This window comes from Gossypium arboreum, chromosome 2, assembly GCF_025698485.1.
Source record: "Gossypium arboreum isolate Shixiya-1 chromosome 2, ASM2569848v2, whole genome shotgun sequence".
Lineage (NCBI taxonomy): Eukaryota > Viridiplantae > Streptophyta > Magnoliopsida > Malvales > Malvaceae > Gossypium > Gossypium arboreum.
The window spans coordinates 82,767,934-82,790,173 of record NC_069071.1 but is presented as its reverse complement, the minus strand read 5'-3'; the positions used below and the strand labels follow the sequence as shown (position 1 = coordinate 82,790,173).

General features: G+C 31.7%; 1 protein-coding gene and 1 long non-coding RNA gene across 2 annotated transcripts; one reads left to right on the top strand and one right to left on the bottom strand.

The window, feature by feature from the left end:
• Window positions 1-1,047: 1,047 nt before the first annotated feature.
• On the bottom strand, window positions 1,048-5,467 carry LOC128285393 (uncharacterized). The gene is made up of 2 exons (XR_008275900.1): window positions 5,420-5,467; window positions 1,048-1,330 (listed from the first exon to the last, which is right to left on the bottom strand). It is a non-coding gene; the product is annotated as an uncharacterized LOC128285393 (long non-coding RNA).
• Window positions 5,468-11,207: 5,740 nt separating this feature from the next.
• Window positions 11,208-16,488, top strand: LOC108463143 (ubiquitin-conjugating enzyme E2 variant 1A-like). Its single transcript, XM_017763092.2, has 5 exons — window positions 11,208-11,509; window positions 13,895-14,034; window positions 15,590-15,715; window positions 15,782-15,908; window positions 16,096-16,488. The coding sequence occupies exons 1-5, from the start codon at window positions 11,482-11,484 to the stop codon at window positions 16,152-16,154; spliced, it is 480 nt and encodes a 159-aa protein (XP_017618581.1). The 5' UTR covers window positions 11,208-11,481; the 3' UTR covers window positions 16,155-16,488.
• Window positions 16,489-22,240: the final 5,752 nt, after the last annotated feature.

The window sequence follows — 22,240 nt, the reverse complement described above, 5'->3', positions numbered from 1 at the left end:
AAGCTTAGACAAATTTGTTTAAAATAACAATATATATTATTTGCTTATTTGAAAAAATTTGCTAAATAGAAGTGATAACTCAATTTTTCCATTAAAATAACTCGACGGCGTTTGTAACACCTAGTTTTGATGGGTTTTAAGTTCTGGCGAGTAGACTGAGAGTAATTTGTGAGGCGTAGCCTATCTGCCCAATTATTGTTTTGGTGTACAATTTGAGCGCATAGCAGATATTGGAATATTATATAAGGATCGAACTTAGAATGTGTTGTGCTATAAGGAAAGGGAGTTTGGTAAGAGTATTGAGAATTTTGTAAGTTGGAGTTATTGCCGAAGGTATTATATACCAAGTTCATTGAGTTACTGTGCCAATTACGTTAAAAACCATTTGGATAGATGTAACACCCCGTACCCGAGACTGTTTCCGGAGTCGAACACGAGGTGTTAACGGACTTAATTCATTAATTAAACAGCTCATACAATTCATTTTAAAATTTCCAGACAAGCTAGCTAACTGCATCACAGTTGCTTTAAAAATCATATCTCGAGTTACGAAAGTCGAAATCCAATTCTGTAAATTTTTCCTGAAACTAGACTCATATATATATCTACTAATTTTTTTCTAGAATTTTTGGTTGGGCCAATTAGTACAGTTTATTAGTTAAAGTCTCCCCTGTTTCAGGGTTCAACTACTCTGACCTCTGTGTATTACGAATCAGATATCTCCCTATACAGACCTTCAATGACTATGCCGTTTGTCTCTAATAAAACTAGACTCAATAAGGAATCTGTAAATATAAAGCGTGACTTCTAATTATCTTTGTAAAATTTATGGTGAATTTCCAAATTCAGAACAGGGATCCAGAAATCACTCTCCCTGTTTCACAAAAATTTAAACATCTCATAAAATATAGCTCATATACTGTTTCGCTTATTCCATATGAAAATAGACTCATCAAGCTTCGATTCCATAACTTATTAATTATTTAATTCCATTTCTACTATTTTTAGTGATTTTTAAACTCACGTCACTGCTGCTGTCTGAATCTATTTTATGGTAAATTTTACCTATTTCATGGTTTCCATGGATTAGCTAGCAATTTGACATACATAATACCAAATATGATCATGATTAGCCATTCCAATGGCTAATCATTACCAAGCATTTCTATTTCCATACCACTCAATAACCATATCATAAGACCATATATACAAAATGATTATAATGCTATACATGGCATACTCAAAATATACAAGCCATTATGCCAAGATGGTATACGGATAGTGTGAGCGTGCCTCAATCGTTTCTAATTTCCGAGCTGGCTTGTCAACACTACAAGGAATGAAAAGGAGGAGTAAGCATAAATGCTTAGTAAGCTCACATGCAAATAGCAAGTAACATAACCATATAAGCAAACATAAAACATCATTTGCATAATCATCACCAAGACATTCATATCACCTTTTCATTTATCATCTTACCATATTGTTGTTATATCGAGTTTTCAACCCGAGGGTTAAGTACATACCTGTTCAAATTATCCATTTCACAACACTTACCAATACGTCCCTTTCATCTTGAGTATTCCTCCATTTGAGTAGAACTTTACCCGTTGAACACATCGAATATAATTCGGATACATGGATAACTTGCACATAAGTGCCACATATTCAATCAAGCAATCATGTAACCCGCCCATAAGCGAACTCGGACTCAACTCAACGAGCTCAGGCGTTCGCATCCATAAGTGAACTCGGACTCAACTCAACGAGTTCGGATGCCTAGTTACATCTCACGAACTCGGACTCAACTCAACGAGTTCGGACGCCGCATCCATAAGTGAACTCGGACTCAACTCAACGAGTTCGGATGCTCAACCATCCTAGTGACATGTCACTTGTATCCTAATCTATTCCTAAGGTTCAAACGGGATTTTCCTCGAACACATATCCTTGCCATCTTCCGTAAAATACCAAACCAATACTCGGTAGCACTTTATATTTAATGAGATAATACACATATCTTGCATTTTATTCAAAATAACCACAAAGCATATATTTCATGATAAAAATCAGCATATCATATATTTAACATCAATAACTTAAAAATAACAATTATGCTACATTATTTACACATGAACTTACCTCGTATGCGAAAATGGCTATTTTTACCAATTAAGCCCTTTTGCTCGTTTTCACTTAAAACCGAGTAGCACAAGTTGTCTAACATAATTTAAAACCTCATATTCTATCATAAAACACCAAAATACACAAATTTCCCTATGGGTATTTTTCCAAATATAAACCCTAGGTTAAATTATTGCTAGCATAAGCTAAATCGAGCTAGGGACTCCAAAAACGTAAAAATCATTAAAACGAGGCTAGAACGAACTTATAATCGAGCTTGGAAGCTTGAAAACCCTAGCCATGGTTTCTCCTTGCTATATTCGGCCATGGGGTTGAAGATGAGCAAAATTGGCTTTAATTTTGTATTTTAATTCATTTTACCCTAAATGACCAAAATGCCCTTACTACTAAACTTTCCAAAATTCCATCCATGTCCAATTTTGTCCATAGACTTAGAAATTGGTAAAATTACTCTTTAAGGACCTCTAATTAATAATCTAATTCAATTTTATGCAAAATACTTCTAGAACACAAGTTTTGCAATTTATTCAATTTAGTCCCAAATTTCAAATTAAGCACTTTATGCATAAAATTTCTTCACGAAACTCACACAATATGCAATCATATCATAGACCTTAAAATAATCATAAAATAATTATTTCTATCTCGGATTTTGTGGTCACGAAACCACTATTCCGACTAGGCCCAAAATCGGGATATTACAACTCTCCCCTTCGTGGGATTTTCGTCCCAAAATCTTACCGTAAAAGTGGTCTTCACTTTTAATCTCATATTTGGTGTCAAGAACTTGCACTTAGACTGTACCTCCAATACATCTCTTCAATTTCTCATATGATCTAAAAGCTACGGTCTCAACTCTCAACTGTTCTTAAATTTTCAACCCTTCTCAATTTCCCATGATATCATGACATAAAACCCGGATCTCAACTTGATTTAATGGAGACCGAATTCCAAGAAATCCAACAATCAAAGAGACTGAAATTCCATGAATCGATGAGTAGGAATTCATTCAATACAGATGTGATTTATAGATCTCGCCAAACATTTAACAATAGGATACATCACATTTTCCTCTTTCCGCCATAGAAATAATTCGATATGGCCTCAAGAATAATCATTCTCATTTCCATCCCAATATCAACATTGACAAGGATAATTTTGATAGATCCCAATGCTCGGCTTTAACCCTTTAACAACTCCGATTTTATGTAACATCGGATGCTCTAAACTATCACATTACCTCACCGTCTTGAAACACATCACAATTCATACAACAATACATTCTTGAAAGTCGAAGTCTTTGCTCAATGTAGACTAGTCTAGTTCAGACGCTTGGTTACCAATATTCTCATCTATCCGAACTCTGTCAACATGTAATAAACTTTTCACTTTCACAAGATGGAAACCTTATCATTCGTAGTGACTTAAACTAATATTCAACTCTTTCTAATAAATATAGACTTCTCGTTCAAACTATTTACTCTTTGATCATACAAAATGAAATTCTATTATCAAACTTGGGAAAAATAATCCCGACATAATTGTCATATGAAATCTTTCAAATAAATAATTTACCATACCGACTAAAACTCGCGCTTTTATCACCTATGCCTTTATCGATGTCAAATCCTTACACGAAATTAGAAAAATCCCAATACTAAAATCACCACATTACCAAGATCAAATTAGAAGTATAGTCATATTTGACATGATTATCACGAAATGAAGAACGATTTGAACATGAGTCATAATTGACAAATTATGGAACAAAGATAACAAGAAAACCGAATAAAGAAATCCAAGATAGAAAAACCGAATAAAGAAATCCGAATAAAGAGATCCGGGATAAAGAAACCCAAGATACGATACTATGTCAAAGAATCGAAAACCAAATTCATAGAGAAAATACAGAATACCTCGATAATTCTTCAAAGAAAGAAAGTCCAAAAGAAAACATTATTTAATCCCACTGAAATCCAATATAACAAGATCAATATATCTTCCCATACATATATATCGGATGAAGCATCAAGTAGAAGAAAGCAGAATCATAATATCATATGAATTCTCTCATCAATTCTTATCGATTTAAATGAAATAGAATACCCGATAAAATAGAGCAATATAAATTATAAACCATCAGGACTACCAATGCTTTCATCCAACACGAAATTAGAAGACATTCCCATATAACAAGAATTTCTTCAAGATCAATAGCCATAGAAATATTTCGAGAACGGGTGAACACATAGAACATCTCAAAAGAGATCTAAATCTGTCCGGTCATAATCATCACACTCAGATAATTCACATTTGAAATATCATTTCCCAACTAGTTCTCCCACAAATTTCATATTAAATCATTCACTAAAGAATGTCGAGTTCGAATAAATTTCGATTTACCAAAGAGAATTCTTCTCTAATCGGGACAAGGCATAATTCCAATAATCTTTATATCAATCGATACTTTCTCGCTCGACTTTACTTATCACTCATTTTCAATCTCGGATCATACTTATAATTATTCTATCACCGAACTCTTTAGGTTTTCAACAGAAACTTATTCAATATAAATCTCATGAAATTCCATTATAAGTACCACTTTGGTAAGGGGGAGGGGTTGTAGGACCTCTGACTCGACTTTCTTATACATACACATATGACACAACTTCCATCATCATAGTAACATCATCAAAATCATGTCATTCATTCATGTTGGCTTACACCAATTTTCCTATTGTCCCATTTAGACAATATACTTATGCATACATTCTATGTTTTCTAGATAGCTTTACTTATCCATTCATTTAATTAAATTAATTCATGCTCATGACATTATATAAGGCCAAACAAACATAAATATTTGCATCACAATCACAACTTTCATTTCGTGCATCATCATGTACATATCATTACAATCATATAATTCAGTCCAACAATTTAACATAGATAAGTTCATTTCATTATAATCCTTTACCTCATAAAAATTATATACCATTAACATTCATCAACATTCGACATCCAATCAAGACAAGGACATTTTCATTCAGTATCATAATATTATGACCTTTATTCATACCTCTACTACTTTCTATTTATTCCGTTCATCTTATCAAGTAAGCCACATACACTACATCATATGAGCATTAAGCAAATATGAATATTTATCACAACATGAACTTTCATCTCACATATTATCACATATGTATCATGAACCTTTATTCATACTTTTCTCGAACCGAGACTTATCATAATCATAATTTTACTCAAATACCTTTACTTAACATTGAACATGGTTGGCGCAGCTGGGTTGGAGAGTACCTGCCTAAATAAGACGGTACTTATACGCGTCGGAAGACATCACACTATCACGGATCGCTGGCATGTATAGCTAAACTTTTACACATGCTAGGTTAGTCCGAGAACCGACTAAACTCGCTCGATACCACTAAATGTAACACCGTGCACTGAGATCAAGCTTCCGAGTCGAACACGAGGTGTTAACGGACTTAATTCATTAATTAAACAACTTATACAATTCATTTTAAAATTTCCAGACAAGCTAGCTAAGCGCATCACAGCTTGCTTTAAAAATCATATCTCGAGTTACGAAAGTCGAAATCCAATTCGTAAATTTTTCCTGAAACTAGACTCATATATATATCTACTAATTTTTTCTAGAATTTTGGTTGGGCCAATTAGTACAGTTTATTAGTTAAAGTCTCCCTGTTTCAGGGTTCAACTACTCGACCTCTGTGTATTACTTAATCGATATCTCCTATACTGACCTTCAATGATTATGCCGTTTGTCTCTAATAAAACTAGACTCAATAAGGAATCTGTACATATAAAGCGTGACTTCTAATTATCTTTGTAAAATTTATGGTGAATTTCCAAATTCGAAGGGGATCCAAAATCACTCGTCCCTGTTTCACAAAAATTTAAACATCTCATAAAATATAGCTCATATACTTGTTTCGCTTATTCCATATGAAAATAGACTCATCAAGCTTCGATTCCATAACTTATTAATTATTTAATTCCATTTCTACTATTTTTAGTGATTTTTAAACTCACGTCACTGCTCTTGTCTGAATCTATTTTATGGTAAATTTTACCTATTTCATGGTTTCCATGGATTAGCTAGCAATTTGACATACATAATACCAAATATGATCATGATTAGCCATTCCAATGGCTAATCATTACCAAGCATTTCTATTTCCATACCACTCAATAACCATATCATAAGACCATATATACAAAATGATTATAATGCTATACATGGCATACTCAAAATATACAAGCCATTATGCCAAGATGGTATACGGATAGTGTGAGCGTGCTTCCGACCGTTTCTAATTTCCGAGCTGGCTTGTCAACACTACAAGGAATGAAAAGGAGGGAGTAAGCATAAATGCTTAGTAAGCTCACATGCAAATAGCAAGTAACATAACCATATAAGCAAACATAAAACATCATTTGCATAATCATCACCAAGACATTCATATCACCTTTTCATTTATCATCTTACCATATTGTTGTTATATCGAGTTTTCAACCCGAGGGTTAAGTACATACTGTTCAAATTATCCATTTCACAACACTTACCAATACGTCCCTTTCATCTTGAGTATTCCTCCATTTGAGTAGAACTTTACCCGTTGAACACATCGAATATAATTCGGATACATGGATAACTTGCACATAAGTGCCACATATTCAATCAAGCAATCATGTAACCCGCCCATAAGCGAACTCGGACTCAACTCAACGAGCTCGGGCGTTCGCATCCATAAGTGAACTCGGACTCAACTCAACGAGTTCGGATGCCTAGTTACATCTCACGAACTCGGACTCAACTCAACGAGTTCGGACGCAGATCCATAAGTGAACTCGGACTCAACTCAACGAGTTCGGATGCTCAACCATCCTAGTGACATGTCACTTGTATCCTAATCTATTCCTAAGGTTCAAACGGATTTTCCTCGAACACATATCCTTGCCATCTTCCGTAAAATACCGAAACCAATACTCGGTAGCACTTTATATTTAACAGATAATACACATATCTTGCATTTTATTCAAAATAACCACAAAGCATATATTTCATGATAAAATCAGCATATCATATATTTAACATCAATAACTTAAAATAACAATTATGCTACATTATTTACACATGAACTTACCTCGTATGCGAAAATGGCTATTTTTACCAATTAAGCCCTTTTGCTCGTTTTCACTTAAAATCGAGTAGCACAAGTTGTCTAACATAATTTAAAACCTCATATTCTATCATAAAACACCAAAATACACAAATTTCCCTATGGGTATTTTTCCAAATATAAACCCTAGGTTAAATTATTGCTAGCATAAGCTAAATCGAGCTACGGGACTCCAAAAACGTAAAAATCATTAAAAACGAGGCTAGAACGAACTTACAATCGAGCTTGGAAGCTTGAAAACCCTAGCCATGGTTTCTCCTTGCTATATTCGGCCATGGGGTTGAAGATGAGCAAAATTGGCTTTAATTTTGTATTTTAATTCATTTTACCCCTAAATGACCAAAATGCCCTTACTACTAAACTTTCCAAAATTCCATCCATGTCCAATTTTGTCCATAGACTTAGAAATTGGTAAAATTACTCTTTAAGGACCTCTAATTAATAATCTAATTCAATTTTATGCAAAATACTTCTAGAACACAAGTTTTGCAATTTATTCAATTTAGTCCCAAATTTCAAATTAAGCACTTTATGCATAAAATTTCTTCACGAAACTCACACAATATGCAATCATATCATAGACCTTAAAATAATCATAAAATAATTATTTCTATCTCGGATTTTGTGGTCACGAAACCACTATTCCGACTAGGCCCAAAATCAGGATATTACAATAGAAATGGATAGAACCGAAGAACCAAATATATAATTTATTGGATTTTTATTTAGGTTCTCTTTACAACTGTAAGCCATTTATAAAAACAGTCTTACGAGTTGTGACACATGTCAAGTTCCAATAAGGACTTAGGTTAAATATGTCGATATTAAGGGTAGAGAAAGAAAAAATTTTCCTTCTTTCTTCTAAAGTATTGTTATCTGATACTGGAGAAACCAGAAAGTATTTTTTTCTCCAATAAATTGGAGTTGTAAATCTAGATTTTTGTTAGTGACTACTACATGTCAAGGTAAATACTGTAACTCTACATGTTAAAGTTATGAAAGATTAAGTTTGAATAAGTGCATGAATAGTTAAATAAAGAAGTAAGGCTTTATATGTGGGTTATCTAGGTTTAAGATGACGGTAGAGGTTAAAACGAGTTTTAATGGTGTTCTTTTGTTTTATAAGTAGTGGTTGTTGTAATCTCTTGTTGGATCTAGAGTTTAAGTTGCTATGTGAGATTGTCAGGTGAGCCTCTTTGCTGACTTTTGCATATGTACTATTCATGCAAATAGATCTGTGGCATACTAAATGAAATATGAAGCCGAGATCACGAAAGGTACGATATGATATGTATGTAACTATATGAGTAATTACTAAAGGAGATCTATGAATGTATGATTGTTCATTGAGGATGGCATGTATAATTGGTATGGAATATGATAAGTTCAAGCATATGATGAATGGTGATTAAATAATGCAATGCTGAGGTATGGTTATATGTATGCCTAGAATTTGTATTATGAGTCGGGAATGTATGTGGTTATATGTTGGTGGAATAAAAGGTTAGGTTTAAACTGTATAAGGGCATGAAGAGTTTATGTCTGTTCATCGCGGTGATGTTCAAAAGGGTTCGCCGGGACTTTAAATAAGAACCCTGAATGGAAAGTCCATGGTCATGGCTATAGCCTAATAGATTTTTCCTGCATGTCTTAGGATAATGACAAGCAAATCTCACGAAATGTGAGTCTAGACAAATTCATATCACAAACACATCAGGAAGAAAATACCCTTATGGCAAACCCTAAAGGAGCGCCTTCGTAGCGCAATATGAAAAAGTATCATTCATGACGAACTCTGAAAGAAATGTCCATATGATACGTCAAAATAAAGTCCTCGGTGACATATCGGAAAGAATGTTCTTGTGGCAGGTTCTATAATAAATCGATTAGGCGCATTCAACATGACTCTTAAGTGAAATCAGTAAGATCAGAAAGGTTTTATGTCTATATGGTTAATACAGTAAAAAAGAGTTATATAAGGCTATGACTCGTCTAAAAATAAGACTGTAAAATTTGTATGTTTGAAGGAGGTATCTATCGTCTGTGCACACATTCTTTTGAATTGTGATGATTTGATGGCTCAGAAATAAGTTTGCAAGCGTAATGTTGTTACTGATTGTATTGATCTCTGAAAAGAAAATGGATAAAGATTTATGATTGTTTTGATTGAAAGAAGTAAATGATGTATTGAATACTTCGATAAGAAGAAGTGATTTCAAAGTAAGGTATGATATCTGATGTGAATATGGAAACAAAACTTGAGGAAGTATTCATCAGAGACAAAGTTGAAAGTTTAAGGACGATGGTATCATCTATCTAAACTATCAATTGCAATGTGCAAATATGACTCATGTAAATTATGTTTTCCTCACTAAATTCTTATAAACTTATCTGTATGTATTATGTTATAAGTGAGATGACGTAAGTCTACGTTGAGAGGGACGATGTTAGGACTATCCCTAAAAGTGAAATATCAGGTTATTGTGCATAAAGAGCAAGATTGGCGATGTATTCCAAGACTGAATTATTACTTAGAAGTCCCTATTTGGGGCATCTGTATTGTATTAGAGTTTCAAATTAAATATTGTTGTATTTTAATTACCACGTGATGTAATTATATTTACTTGTACATGTTTATCTATTCAAATTAGAAATTTTGTAATTAAGTAAGACCTAAGTGACCGTAATTTGCAAAAGTAGATTGAGTTTTTATTTGTATTAACGTGATAATACCTAAGATCCGGATCCAACCAATCAAATCGAGTCGAGAGTGTTACAATGTTAGTATAAATGACTTAATTTATTAGTAGTTAAAGTTGAATATGTAACTTGATTAAATTAAATATTTATGACTTATCTATCTATAATACATAAAAGTATGAACTTTAAGTAACTTTTGATTAGTAGTTAAAGTTGAATTTTTCAAGTCATCAAAATTTATATTAAGTACTAAATTTTTAACTAAAAATTAAAGTTTATGAAAATTTTTTAAAAAAATTTAAAGTTTAGTGGTAAAATTCAATCACACTAATAATTGAATGGTAAATTTATACAATTTCAAAATATAACTGCAAAAATTAAAGAAAACAAAATATAGCCTATTATATATAAGTGCTTTCATTGAAAATGTAAAATCGTTAAAAGATGATTTCCAACCCGTTTGTTCTCCCACACAAGGGAGAGGAACGACCAAGCGCATGTTTTAGCGATGGGAGGATTAAAATTAAGGGAGCAAGCTTACCTGGTAGGGGAAGTGCCGGAGTTCGCCGTGGGAAAAATGGAGGAGGAGAGAAGATCGGACGGCCAACGAGGCTAACTGACTCAAGAAATGGCCAAAAGGGTCCACTCCGAGGAATGGCAATAGATCTTTTGAGAGGAAAAAGGAAACAGAAGGGTGAAATTTTGGAAGAGTGAGAAGAGGCTCCCCTCTGATCAACTGGGTTGCAATCTGGGGAGGATGAAGGTCCTAACAAAGCCAACGATCCACTTTTATTTCCACTTCGTTTATTTTATTGTTTATTTGCTATTTTTTTGTTATCTTGCTGTTGCTTAGTTATTTTCAAACTAGGGTTATAAACTTCAATTCCTTTATAATTAATGAATCCAGTTACTTACGTTAAAACAAAAATAAAGTATAATGTCAAACAATTTTTTAATATGTGTGGAACTTATAAAATTTAATAATAAAATTTATCTTTTAACTTTTGCAATTTATCAAACAAAATTTTTTTATTAAACAGAAAATAAAAATAAAATTTTAAAAAGAACACTTAAAATAAAACATAACAGAGTTACAGATAATTAAATAATTTTTATTCACTGTAAATAAGAAAAGGCTTCTACTTTTTATATTTAATTGCTTTCTCCTAACAACCTTGCCTTGCCTGACCGCGATAAACAGCAGTAGTGGACCACTTATCGTCAGTTTTGAACAGTGGTTGTTGATTTTTTCGATTTTAGATTCCAAACTTTCTCTTGTAATATTTCTCTTTCTACATCTTTCTTTCTATTTTTTTTGGGTGGGGGTTTGATTCTCTCTTTTGAATCAAAGAAACCATAACTGTTTGTTCTTTTTTCTCCCTTTGAATTGAAACGATTGAAAGAAGAAATGGGTTCAGAAGGATCATGTGTTGTTGGTAAGTTTTCGATTTTCAAAGCCCCAGATTTGTCGCTTTTGTTACTCAAAGTTCCCATTTTTATTTGTTATACGTGAAATTTTGTTATCATTCCGTTGTTGATGGAGCTTCGAAAGTATATGCATCTTGTGTATTTTGGGTGTGATATCCCTTGGATTTGGTACAAAATAGGGTTTAGTTTTGATATTGGTGTTCTTTTGTTTAGTCTAAAGTACTTGTTTTCATATATGCTTGAGAGTGGATTTTCAATATTTTTATAATATTAATGGGTTTAATTCCCGGTTTCAGTTTGGGCTTTAATAATAGAGATATTTATGGTTATGAATTTGTAGCCTTGTATTTGGTTAATCTGTTATTGTAGGAATAAATGAATGAAGCCAGTTTTTCTATTTCTTTGAGTTCTTGTCCTTTTCCTTGGTATTGGACCGGTAATGGATAAAGCCCTTATTCGAATTTGCATTAAGGTAGTTCTGTTATTTTTAATCTGTTTTTCTTCACTTTCTGTTCTGAGGTACTCTTTTGAGTTTAATTATTTATACTTATAAGTGTAACGGAGCCATTGCATTATATTATTACTAATTACATCTGGCAACATTTGTTTAATGTACCTTTTCAAGTAAAGAATATTAATGCTGACTGGCTACATTCAGAAAGAAGAAGAAATAACCTTTAAAATGGTATCCATCTCTTCTAATTTTTTCCATGCCTAGGGCTTGTAGCCTATGACAACTCTAAATAATGCTAAAATGGCCGTTTGACTATGATGCATGGGCTGTGCTAGCTCTGACGTTACTTTTTCTTAACTCATTTCACATGTCAAGACCATTGATCCACTTCTGAAGGAATCTGTTGAGATTAATTAATAGCACTTGTGACATGGGACGCATATGCAACTGTAAATGGAGTGCTAGCAAGCTTGTAATGGAATGGCAATGATTTGTTTAAGCTGAAAGAAGACAACGACCTGTAGAATCCATCATAATATCCTCGAGTCAATGGTTGTCCAAATCATGACTGCTGACGTTGAGGCTTCGAGAACTCATCTTGGCGAGCATGTGATGGATAATCAAGACAAGAGACACAAAGCGGATCAGAATGTTTTTTATACAATTTTTCTGTCCTTGAAACCTGTGATTTCCTAATCTTTGGTTTGTGATGATGAAATGCGACTGTATATTTCAGGACTAGTTGTATCTGCATTCTAATTGATTGATGAAATTCTGGTCAAGCATGCAATGAATGAACAAATGAAATAAGTGCAAATCAGGATGCTAGTTTGTGTGGTCGAGTATACAGTGTATGAAAATAAATGCATATAATAATCCCAATTAAACTAGCCAATCCTTTTGCATTAGGCTTCAACTTCAAACAAGTAAAAGATGTTATGACAATCGGATTGGACGATGCTTTCCGGTTAGTATTAGGATAGATGACTTTTTTTTATCTGGGATACTCATAATTTCTTGCTCGACTTCATAGCTTTTTAGGTCTGAAGACCATTTGCATGCAGGCATGTATATTGAATCAAAACCAAGGATGTGGAAAAGTAACATTTTTTGGTACATGTGAGAATGATTTTATGCCATCAGCAGATGACTTGATTTTTTTTCTGTTTATTTGGTGAGTGATGCTTGATGGAGGTGCCTGTAAATAGTTGTTTAATCTAAAATAGAGACATTTGATTTTATTCCTAGGGGAAACTAAGACTGCTGTCAATGAATTGAGGAAGCTTCCTTGACCTCTTTTTCTGGCCTTAAAAGTTTCCTTCTATGGTTCTCAAATCAAATCCTTCTTTTTGTCTGAGCCATCTCATGGCATACCCTTTGGCCATTGATGATCACCTCTTGGTTATTGAGAAGTGAATTTTCTTGGTATCAATGCCTTACAGACACTTAAAGCTGTGAAGTGGCATTTGATTTTGGAAGGCTTTGGGTGCAATCTCATTTGTGAAACCAACTTGAATGTCGGGTGGATATTCCTTCAACTGCTGACCTTACAGGAAAAAAACTGTCGTTGATTGAATGACAATATTGGACAAATGTCTTTGAAAAATGGAGCCAAACATATGCTTTTTATGAGGGACAGTGGTAGTTCTGTTTTTAAATCTGGTTTTTGTGCGCATTCATTGTTCATGAGTGATTAATCGTGGCATATGCTATTGTATGCTATCGGGATTATGGTTGTTTCTGGGATTGTATTGGCTGTTTTGCATTATTTGACATAACATGCAAGCATTTCATTTTTGTCTTAGGTTTTACCTTTTTTTCTTGAAGAAACTTTTGTTTTTAATATTTTTGGATGCTGCATTTGGGATGGACTTCATACAAACTTCACATGTGATTTGTTTCAATCCTGACCTAAGGAAAAAATATCTTATTTTTGCAGTACCCAGGAGTTTCAGATTGCTAGAAGAGCTTGAGAGGGGTGAAAAGGGAATTGGAGATGGAACTGTTAGCTATGGGATGGACGATGCTGATGATATATACATGCAGTCATGGACTGGGACTATTATTGGCCCTCCAAACGTGAGTCTCTCTCACTCTCTCTGTATGGCAGTCGGTGCACTTCTTTCTGAACTTTAGTGGAGAGGTGCAATGATGAGTCTGAGCCCAACTTAGAAGTTGACATGTACCTGTAGCTAAGCACATTTTCACAACTTGGTGCAATCCTTGAGATATTCCAGATGATTGACTAATTACTAGTGAGAACTAGACAATGTTTTTATTAAAAAAAAAAAAAAAAAAACAAAAACTTGTGTGGATGCTGAAAACATGAGAAGAAGTAACGCTCGAGGCAAATTAGGCTGTAGCCAAAGTTGGAAGACTGCTTTACTGATTTTAGTTAGACTACCTGGTGAGTCCCTGTACTATTGGCTGAAGAGCAACTTAGTCCTACTATAAAAAGAGAGCGATTTAGTTCTTGCAATTTTAATTTTGTAGCAAATATGGAAAATTGTAAATGGTGGTAAGGTTGAACGTTAAAAGATGCTGACTTGTGCTTTAAAGTGACGTGGAAAAAAAAGTGAGCAATTTAGTCGTTGTCATGTTTTTAGAAATGCTGCAAACTTAAATGTACAGGGACTAAATTGCTCACTTTTATAATAGAGAGACTAATTTACTCTTTCAGTAACTTATAGTACAGAAACTTGGTAGGTAGTTTAACCATTCTTTTTGAGTGACTGACTGACTGACTGATAGGTGGCATTATAGCTTGTTATTATCATTTACGATTATATATATATAATACACGAAGAAGATACTTTCCAGTGAAAGTTGATTAATGGGTTTCTACTTTCTACTGTCCAAACTTGATGGTTATTAATCCCTATTTTATCACAAAATTTACCTGGTTTATTCCAAGCTGTGTCTGAAAATTTAACCAATTACCTGCAAATTCATTGAGCTTCCTTAGAACTGTTTCACCTAGAAGTTTAACATACAAGCTTTATGATCATAATCCTTCCTGCAACTCACTCTAGCTGCAGCTTTGAACATTTAACATAAACTTCAGCTTCTGAAAATTTATATACTGATTCTATTTAACGATGTCACAGCTTTCAACTAAAATAAGAACTCTAATTAAAATTCTTCATTTTGAGAATGTCAGACGTTTTCATTGAAATTCACCACCAATTAGAAATTACTCTGTTCGTCATGAATCAATCATGCTATATGTCATCATCATTTCATATTTGTTCCCCAAAAATGTCATCGTTATTGCCGCTTCATGAAATTCCTGCTCACTCTTAAAACAGTGTCAATTCTAGGTAATTCATCTAGTTTGGTGCAAAGGATAGGATTAGATCTAGGTCATTAGGTTTTTATTGGAGGATGGGATGGTTTGATTTAGTTATCCTCCATGGGTTGTATTGGACAATCTTATGAAGTGGAAAAGGATTATCATACATGGATAAGATTCGTAAAACATAGGTACCATTTTAGGTCTGTATGCACTATAAGATGAACCTTGTTATTCTGTCCTTTGCATAATTGCGTACTCGCAACTTAAATGAAGTTATCATTGCTTGCCAAACCGTGAAGCGAGTGAGTTAAGTTTTGCTTACTTTTTGTTGCATGTCAGACTGTTCACGAAGGATGCATATATCAGTTGAAACTGTTCTGTGGCAAGGATTATCCAGATAATCCACCTAGTGTGAGGTTTCAAACCCGGATAAACATGACCTGTGTCAATCAGGAAACTGGAGTGGTAGGTGATGTTATTCTCAGGACCTTTTATGCCACAATATGTACTTATAGCTGCTAAAATTGCCAGGTTGAGCCTAGCCTTTTCCCCATGCTTGCTAATTGGCAGAGGGAGTATACAATGGAGGATATATTGACTCAGTTGAAGAAAGAAATGATGTCTCCACAAAACAGGAAGCTTGCTCAGCCTCCTGAAGGTGTGTAGATCCTATAATCTCTATATTCATGGAGAAATGTTGGTTGTATTGGATTGGTAGATTATGGCGATTTGCATATAGATCAACTAATGCTATTATTTGTGATATATTTAATTCTTCAGCGCATAAATATTCTCTCTTTGATGCATGTTACGTAAAAATTTAAATGGTGATAATATTTTACTAGGCAATGAGGAGGCAGGGCTCGATCAAAAGGGCTTACCACTGAAGTGTTGCATCTTTTGAAGTCCACCAGAGTTATATATGAACATAATGTATATAAAAAAAATATAGTAATTCCGGCAACCGGCTTAGCACCAAATTCCAATGGTGGCCAAATAAATCGAAACTTAACCGATGACATTCAAAAACTTTATGAGTTATGCTAAAATCGAATCTTAGTTGGTGAGTGCGTTTCCTTCTCTTATTTCCTTGTTTTCGTTCCCATTTGATGTAATTTAGAATGTATCCGAGGAGCATGAATTGGAATCTTTACCAGTTTGAGAAAATTGTTGTATTCCTTGTATTTGCTTTCTCTTTGTCATGTATAATATAATTTATATCATATACAATTTGATTATATATGCGTAATACCATTTTGATAAAAAAAAAAAAAAACAAAAATCATGGTTTCGCCATGAAAACAGTATGCAACCTTTAAACCCTAGTTTCAAAATTAATCAAATTGTTGAAGATTAACATACCATCACTATTTTTCAATAATCCTCCTTACTTCCTATGCTTTTTCTGTACAATATTTTCTTATGGGTTGAAACATGGACTCAGTAAGACTCATTCATTTATTTATCACTTCAGTTAATTGATGCTAACAACTCTCTCCTTAGTTTGCTCTTTCTTTTCTTTTCTCAAGCCATTAAGATTTACTTTCGGCTAAAATGCATTCTCGATTTCTTCAAAAGTTTTAACTTTTAATTATGAACCTTTATCCGCTTGAGTTAGTCAATCACTATTTGCTCTATTAATTCTAACTTCATTATATTTATTTTATTGTTCAAGAGTTTGATCATTACCTTATTAGTTGCAATAGCCCTCAAAAAGTTTAGGTCACAAAATAAATAAGCTTGTGAATTATCATTGTACAATGTACAAATAGACTTTCCATGCCTCCTCTACATTTTTGCATAAAATTCTCCTATAGTCTTAATTATCAAAATCAGTAAAAGATTTATCTGTGTATTTCTCACTTCTTCTAAACGGTGATTGCAACTCTCTCCTACGTTTGCTCTTTTACTTTTTTTTTTCTTTTTTTTTTCAAGTTTTTAACAGTCACTTTCAACCAAAGTGCATTTTTATCTCTTTAAGAGTCTTTACTTTCATTGATTTTAATTATGACATATTATCTTCTTTAATTCTTCTTTGAGTCAATCATTACTATTTTATCTATTAATTCTAAAACCATTATATCTATTTTCAATCTCCAAGGGTTAAATCATGACCCCATTAATTGCATTGGTCCTCAAAGAATTTAGGCAAGGTAAATTAAAGAAGACCATGAATAATCATGGTCCAATGTTGGTGTATTAATCCATCCTCCATGACTCTTTTACATTTTTTCACAAAATTCTTTTATGGTTTGAATATCAAAATTAATAAGGAACTCATTCGAGTATTTCTCACTTCTGGTAATAGGTGGCTGTAAATCTCTCCTCCATATGTTTTTTTCTTTCTTTTATCTCAAGTTTCTAATAGTTAATTTTAATCAAAGTGTATTCTCGATCTTTCCAAGCGTTTCATTTTAAATTTAATTATGGACCCTTATCCTTTTTGATTCTTCAATGAGTTAGCTCATCATTATTTCCCTCATTAATTTTAGGTTCATTATATCTATTTTCATTGTTTAAGGGTTTGATTATGATTTCATTGGTTGTATTAACTCTTAAGGAATTTAGACACGTAAATTAAAAAAAAAAAACCTATGAATTATCATGATTCAATCTTGAAGTAGTAATCAACCCTCCACTACTACTTTATGCTGTTGCACAAAATTCATCTAAGGTTTGAATATCAAAATCAATGAGAGACTCATTCATGCATGTTCATTTCTGGTAATTGGTGATTACAACTCTCTCCTCCATTTACTCTTTTTTTTTCTTTATGTTTTTTACAATCACTTTTGATCAAAGTGGATCCTCTATCTATTCAATAATATTTAGTTTTCTTGGTTTTAATTATGAACCCTTATTTCTCTTCAATTCTTCATAAAGCCAACCCATCCTAATTTTCGAACAATTATATTTATTTTCATTCTCCAAAGGTTCACTCATAATCTCACCGGTTGCATTGACCATTAAACAATTTGGGCTACTTTAAGTAGAGTAGCCTATGAATTATTACGGTCTAATATTGATGTGCTAAGCTCTCCTTCATCTTTATTGGTCATTTCACTTATTATGGTTTCTTGACATCTATCTCCATGCGAATCATTAACATCTACTCCTTTGTTAATATATACCTTACCACACTCTATACTATTCTCCTTTCTTTATTGTTATATTTGACATTTAAAATTTCTAAAGTTAATTTATTAAATGCGTCTCTTTTTTTTTTCATTATCTCCACTTTTAACATGAATTTGTTCTATAACCTTTCCTAACTTCTTTCTCTAATCAATAGCGACACCTGATTTAGTGCCCGATGGAATTGAAGAATGGCTTGGTTAAAATTTAAAATTGCCAAATAGGTCAAAATTTAAAATTTTAGCAATTTTATAAATGAAAATCAATTACTTATATATATCTTTGAAAACATATATGTCCTTGATAATTTTTAATCAACTATTATGTCTTATTTTTTATTGAAATGAAATATTAGTTATTTTATTTTTATTGTCATTAATATTAAAATCTTTATTAAATTTAAGTTGCTTAATTGATTCTTAAAACAAAAGTTCTTTATTTGAATATTTTTATTAGATTTAATATCGATTAATTTTTATTTTTAAAAAAATTTAATTTATGTTAAATTAAATATTGGCTAAATTTTTCCTTTGGTAAGTTTTAAAATCAATTGCTAAATTCCATTCTTTTATTAAAATAAAATAGAAATTGTTTTAATTACCATTAACATTTAAGTGCTTATTAAAGTTAGGGTAAATTATCTCATTAACCACTTTAAATCGGGTTATTCATATTTTGGTTACTGCAAAATATTTTTTGTTTATTTGGTCACCCAAAAAAAACAGAAAAGAAAAGAAAAGATCAAATTAATTACTTTGCCATTAACTGGTAACGAAAGTCTAACGGTGCATTTCCAAGTTAGTCATTCTAAAATAAGGGTAAACTACACGTTAGTCACTCTAATTAAATAGGGACTGTTCTTATTTTGATCACCCAAATTTTATTTTTACAAATGCATTGTTAGTCTTCAGTTATCATTTAATAGTATAGTAATCACTTTATTCAATTTCTTTTTTGAGCGACAAAATTAATGAAAAAACTTAAAGTAACCAAAATAGTAATAACTCTATTTAGAGTAAATGACGGGTAGTTTACTCTTAAAGTAAACTTCCTTAATTGCTTATTTTATTATGTTAAATATTGACTACTTTTTTTATTATTTTAATATTATTGTTAATTACTTCAAGTGTAAGGGTTAGTTTAACATTTCTTCTAAGAAGTACTTTTGAGGTAAAAACACTTTTGAGATAAAAACATTGCTAAACAATATGCTTTTGAGACAAAAAATTATTTACAAAAACACTTTTAAGCCAAAAAAGAAACAGAAAATTTTAATTTTACTCAAAAGTATTTTTGGCCTCAAAACATTTTGAGAAACAATACTAAATTAGAGTTAAAACTAAAATATTTAATTAAAATTTATAATTATTATGAAAAATATTTTATTTGTAGTTTTTATATTCGTTTTATGGTCTATGTTTGGGGCTGCTATTTCCAATAATATTATTTCTAATGTTTCAATATATGTTCTCCTCAAAGGAGTACAATGTGTCTTATTATTACACTTAAATCACATATGAAAAATATTTTATTAAAAAATTTGAATCTATTTTAAAGTAAAATTCTTAATTTTGTTAAATTAAATATTGGTTAAATTTTTGGACAGCTTTTGATAATTTCTAAAGTTAATTATTCAATTATATTTTCATTACAATAAAATATTAATTAATTAGATAATGAGTTTGCAGGTAATAAAGAAAAGGTTAGCTTTTGTACTATCTGGATTTTATGTTTCATGTGAATTGTATTATCCAAATTTGCCGTTCTATTTTCATTCAGAAGCTTCCTTTTTTAGACAGCTTATGTGCTTTTGCTTGTTTACGTAGTTTCGTCCATAATTTCTGATCTTCATATGTATTCTTTCTTTATGCAGACACAAACACATGTATTTGTTAACATCCTCTTATTTTAGATGCTCCCAAAACAAAACATTAGCTTAAATGGAGGTTTATTTTGTTTGACTTAGGTTGAAATGGAAACACAATTTTATTATTTAAAATTTATTTTAAGAAACAAAATTTATATGCTTTACATTTAAATTTAAATAAAAACATTTTATTATGTGAACGGTAATTTAAACCAAAATAAAAAAATTAATTTCAATTTATTGAGTAGACCCTGCATAAAGTGTGATGTGACTTGCAGGGGAAACACTTTGTCGCTTGAAGAAAGAGCAGTCCAAGTTTGGGTTCTAATCAAAGTTGATTTCCCTTCTAAGTTATACATTTACAAATGCCATGTGATCATTAAAACATGGAACCATGACTATAAACAGTCGCGGAGCTAAGAAAAATATTTTTAGAGACTCAGAATTAAATTGTATATTTTATGTTAATAAAAATATAATTTTATTATTTTAATAAATTATATTTTTATAATTTTTAAAGAATTAAATTAATTTTTATTATTTTTGGGGGCAAAGTGTAATTTTATTATTACTAATTTAAAATTTTATAAATTATAAATGGCTTAAATAGAAAATTTTCTATTTTAAGAGGGTCGGGGCCCCTGTCTGACCACCTTGGCTCGCCACTTACTATAAAAAAATAAATTAGAATAAATATCCAATAAAGTATATCAATATTATATCAATTAGTTCACTTTGTTATTAAATTGTTAAATAACACGTTGCATCTTTTGTGGCTAAATTTAAAATGAAAAATTTAAAAATTAAAACGTTGTCGCATAATTTTTAAAACTAAAAAAATATTAAAGATAAAGCAAAACTAAAAAAAGGGAAAAAAGAGTAAATGATACACCTTTTGTAAAAGTTTTGGAAACCTTAAAATAATATTTTTAAAACATCCATTTTATAATATTATTTTTTCTTAAAATTTTCATTTTAAATTATGTTAAATAAGATTTGATGTGTCAATTAACAATTAAATTAACAATTTTAGTTATATAAGGACCTAATTGACATAAGCTTGATAGTTTGAGGATGTAATTAGAATGATTTAAAGTTTAAGGACAAATTTAGATTAAAGGTCACAATTTGAGGATAGTTAGTGCAATTAAATCTTGTCATAAAAATACGTGCAAGAAAAATAAGGCAAGTAGAAACCATAATTTGAAAAGCATTAGAATTGTTCAAGCAGTTTGGTGCACACACCTATGTTAGCGGGGCATCGCCCAAAAAATGATCAAGTTTGATTCCTCTTGTTTGTACATCTTAAGTATCAATCTTGAGTATGTACACTTCTAAGTAGACTCTCACGAGAACTTGCTCTCAAATGCCTTTCTATTGAAGGCAGGAAATGCTTCTTACAAGAAGAAAGTAGACACGCAATTGCACCAAGAAAAACAATACCTATAAAGTAGATTTGATGCTCTCAAGTATGTATCATTCATGGAAGATTATAGTTCCTTTTTATAGACTCGATTCAGTTGGTTACACTCAACAAGATAATCTACCAATTCTTCAAGATAAAGATTGCAACATTATAATCCCTTTAATTTAGGAATCTCACTACAAGTAAACTATATTTATCCATAAATGGAAAAATATCATATATCACTAATGAAATGCATATTATAATCTAGTTTCCCATTATAAATAAAATCATTATATTTGTTGCAACTAAATCATGAAATAAGTATAAGTAATAAGGATGATTAGAAGTCAAAAATTTCAACTCAAATTCTATCACTAATAATGTTATGTGTTTTTGCAACATGTTTTATAAAATTTAGCACAACAATATTTTTGCACTAAAAATATTCCTGATCGGCACTTTTGACAAAACCCCACATAATGTATACATAAAATAACAAAGAAAACTAGATAATCACATCAGTTCATTAAATGAGCTCAAATAAGCAAGATCAAATAAACTCTCCTAAAGTGTTACATCA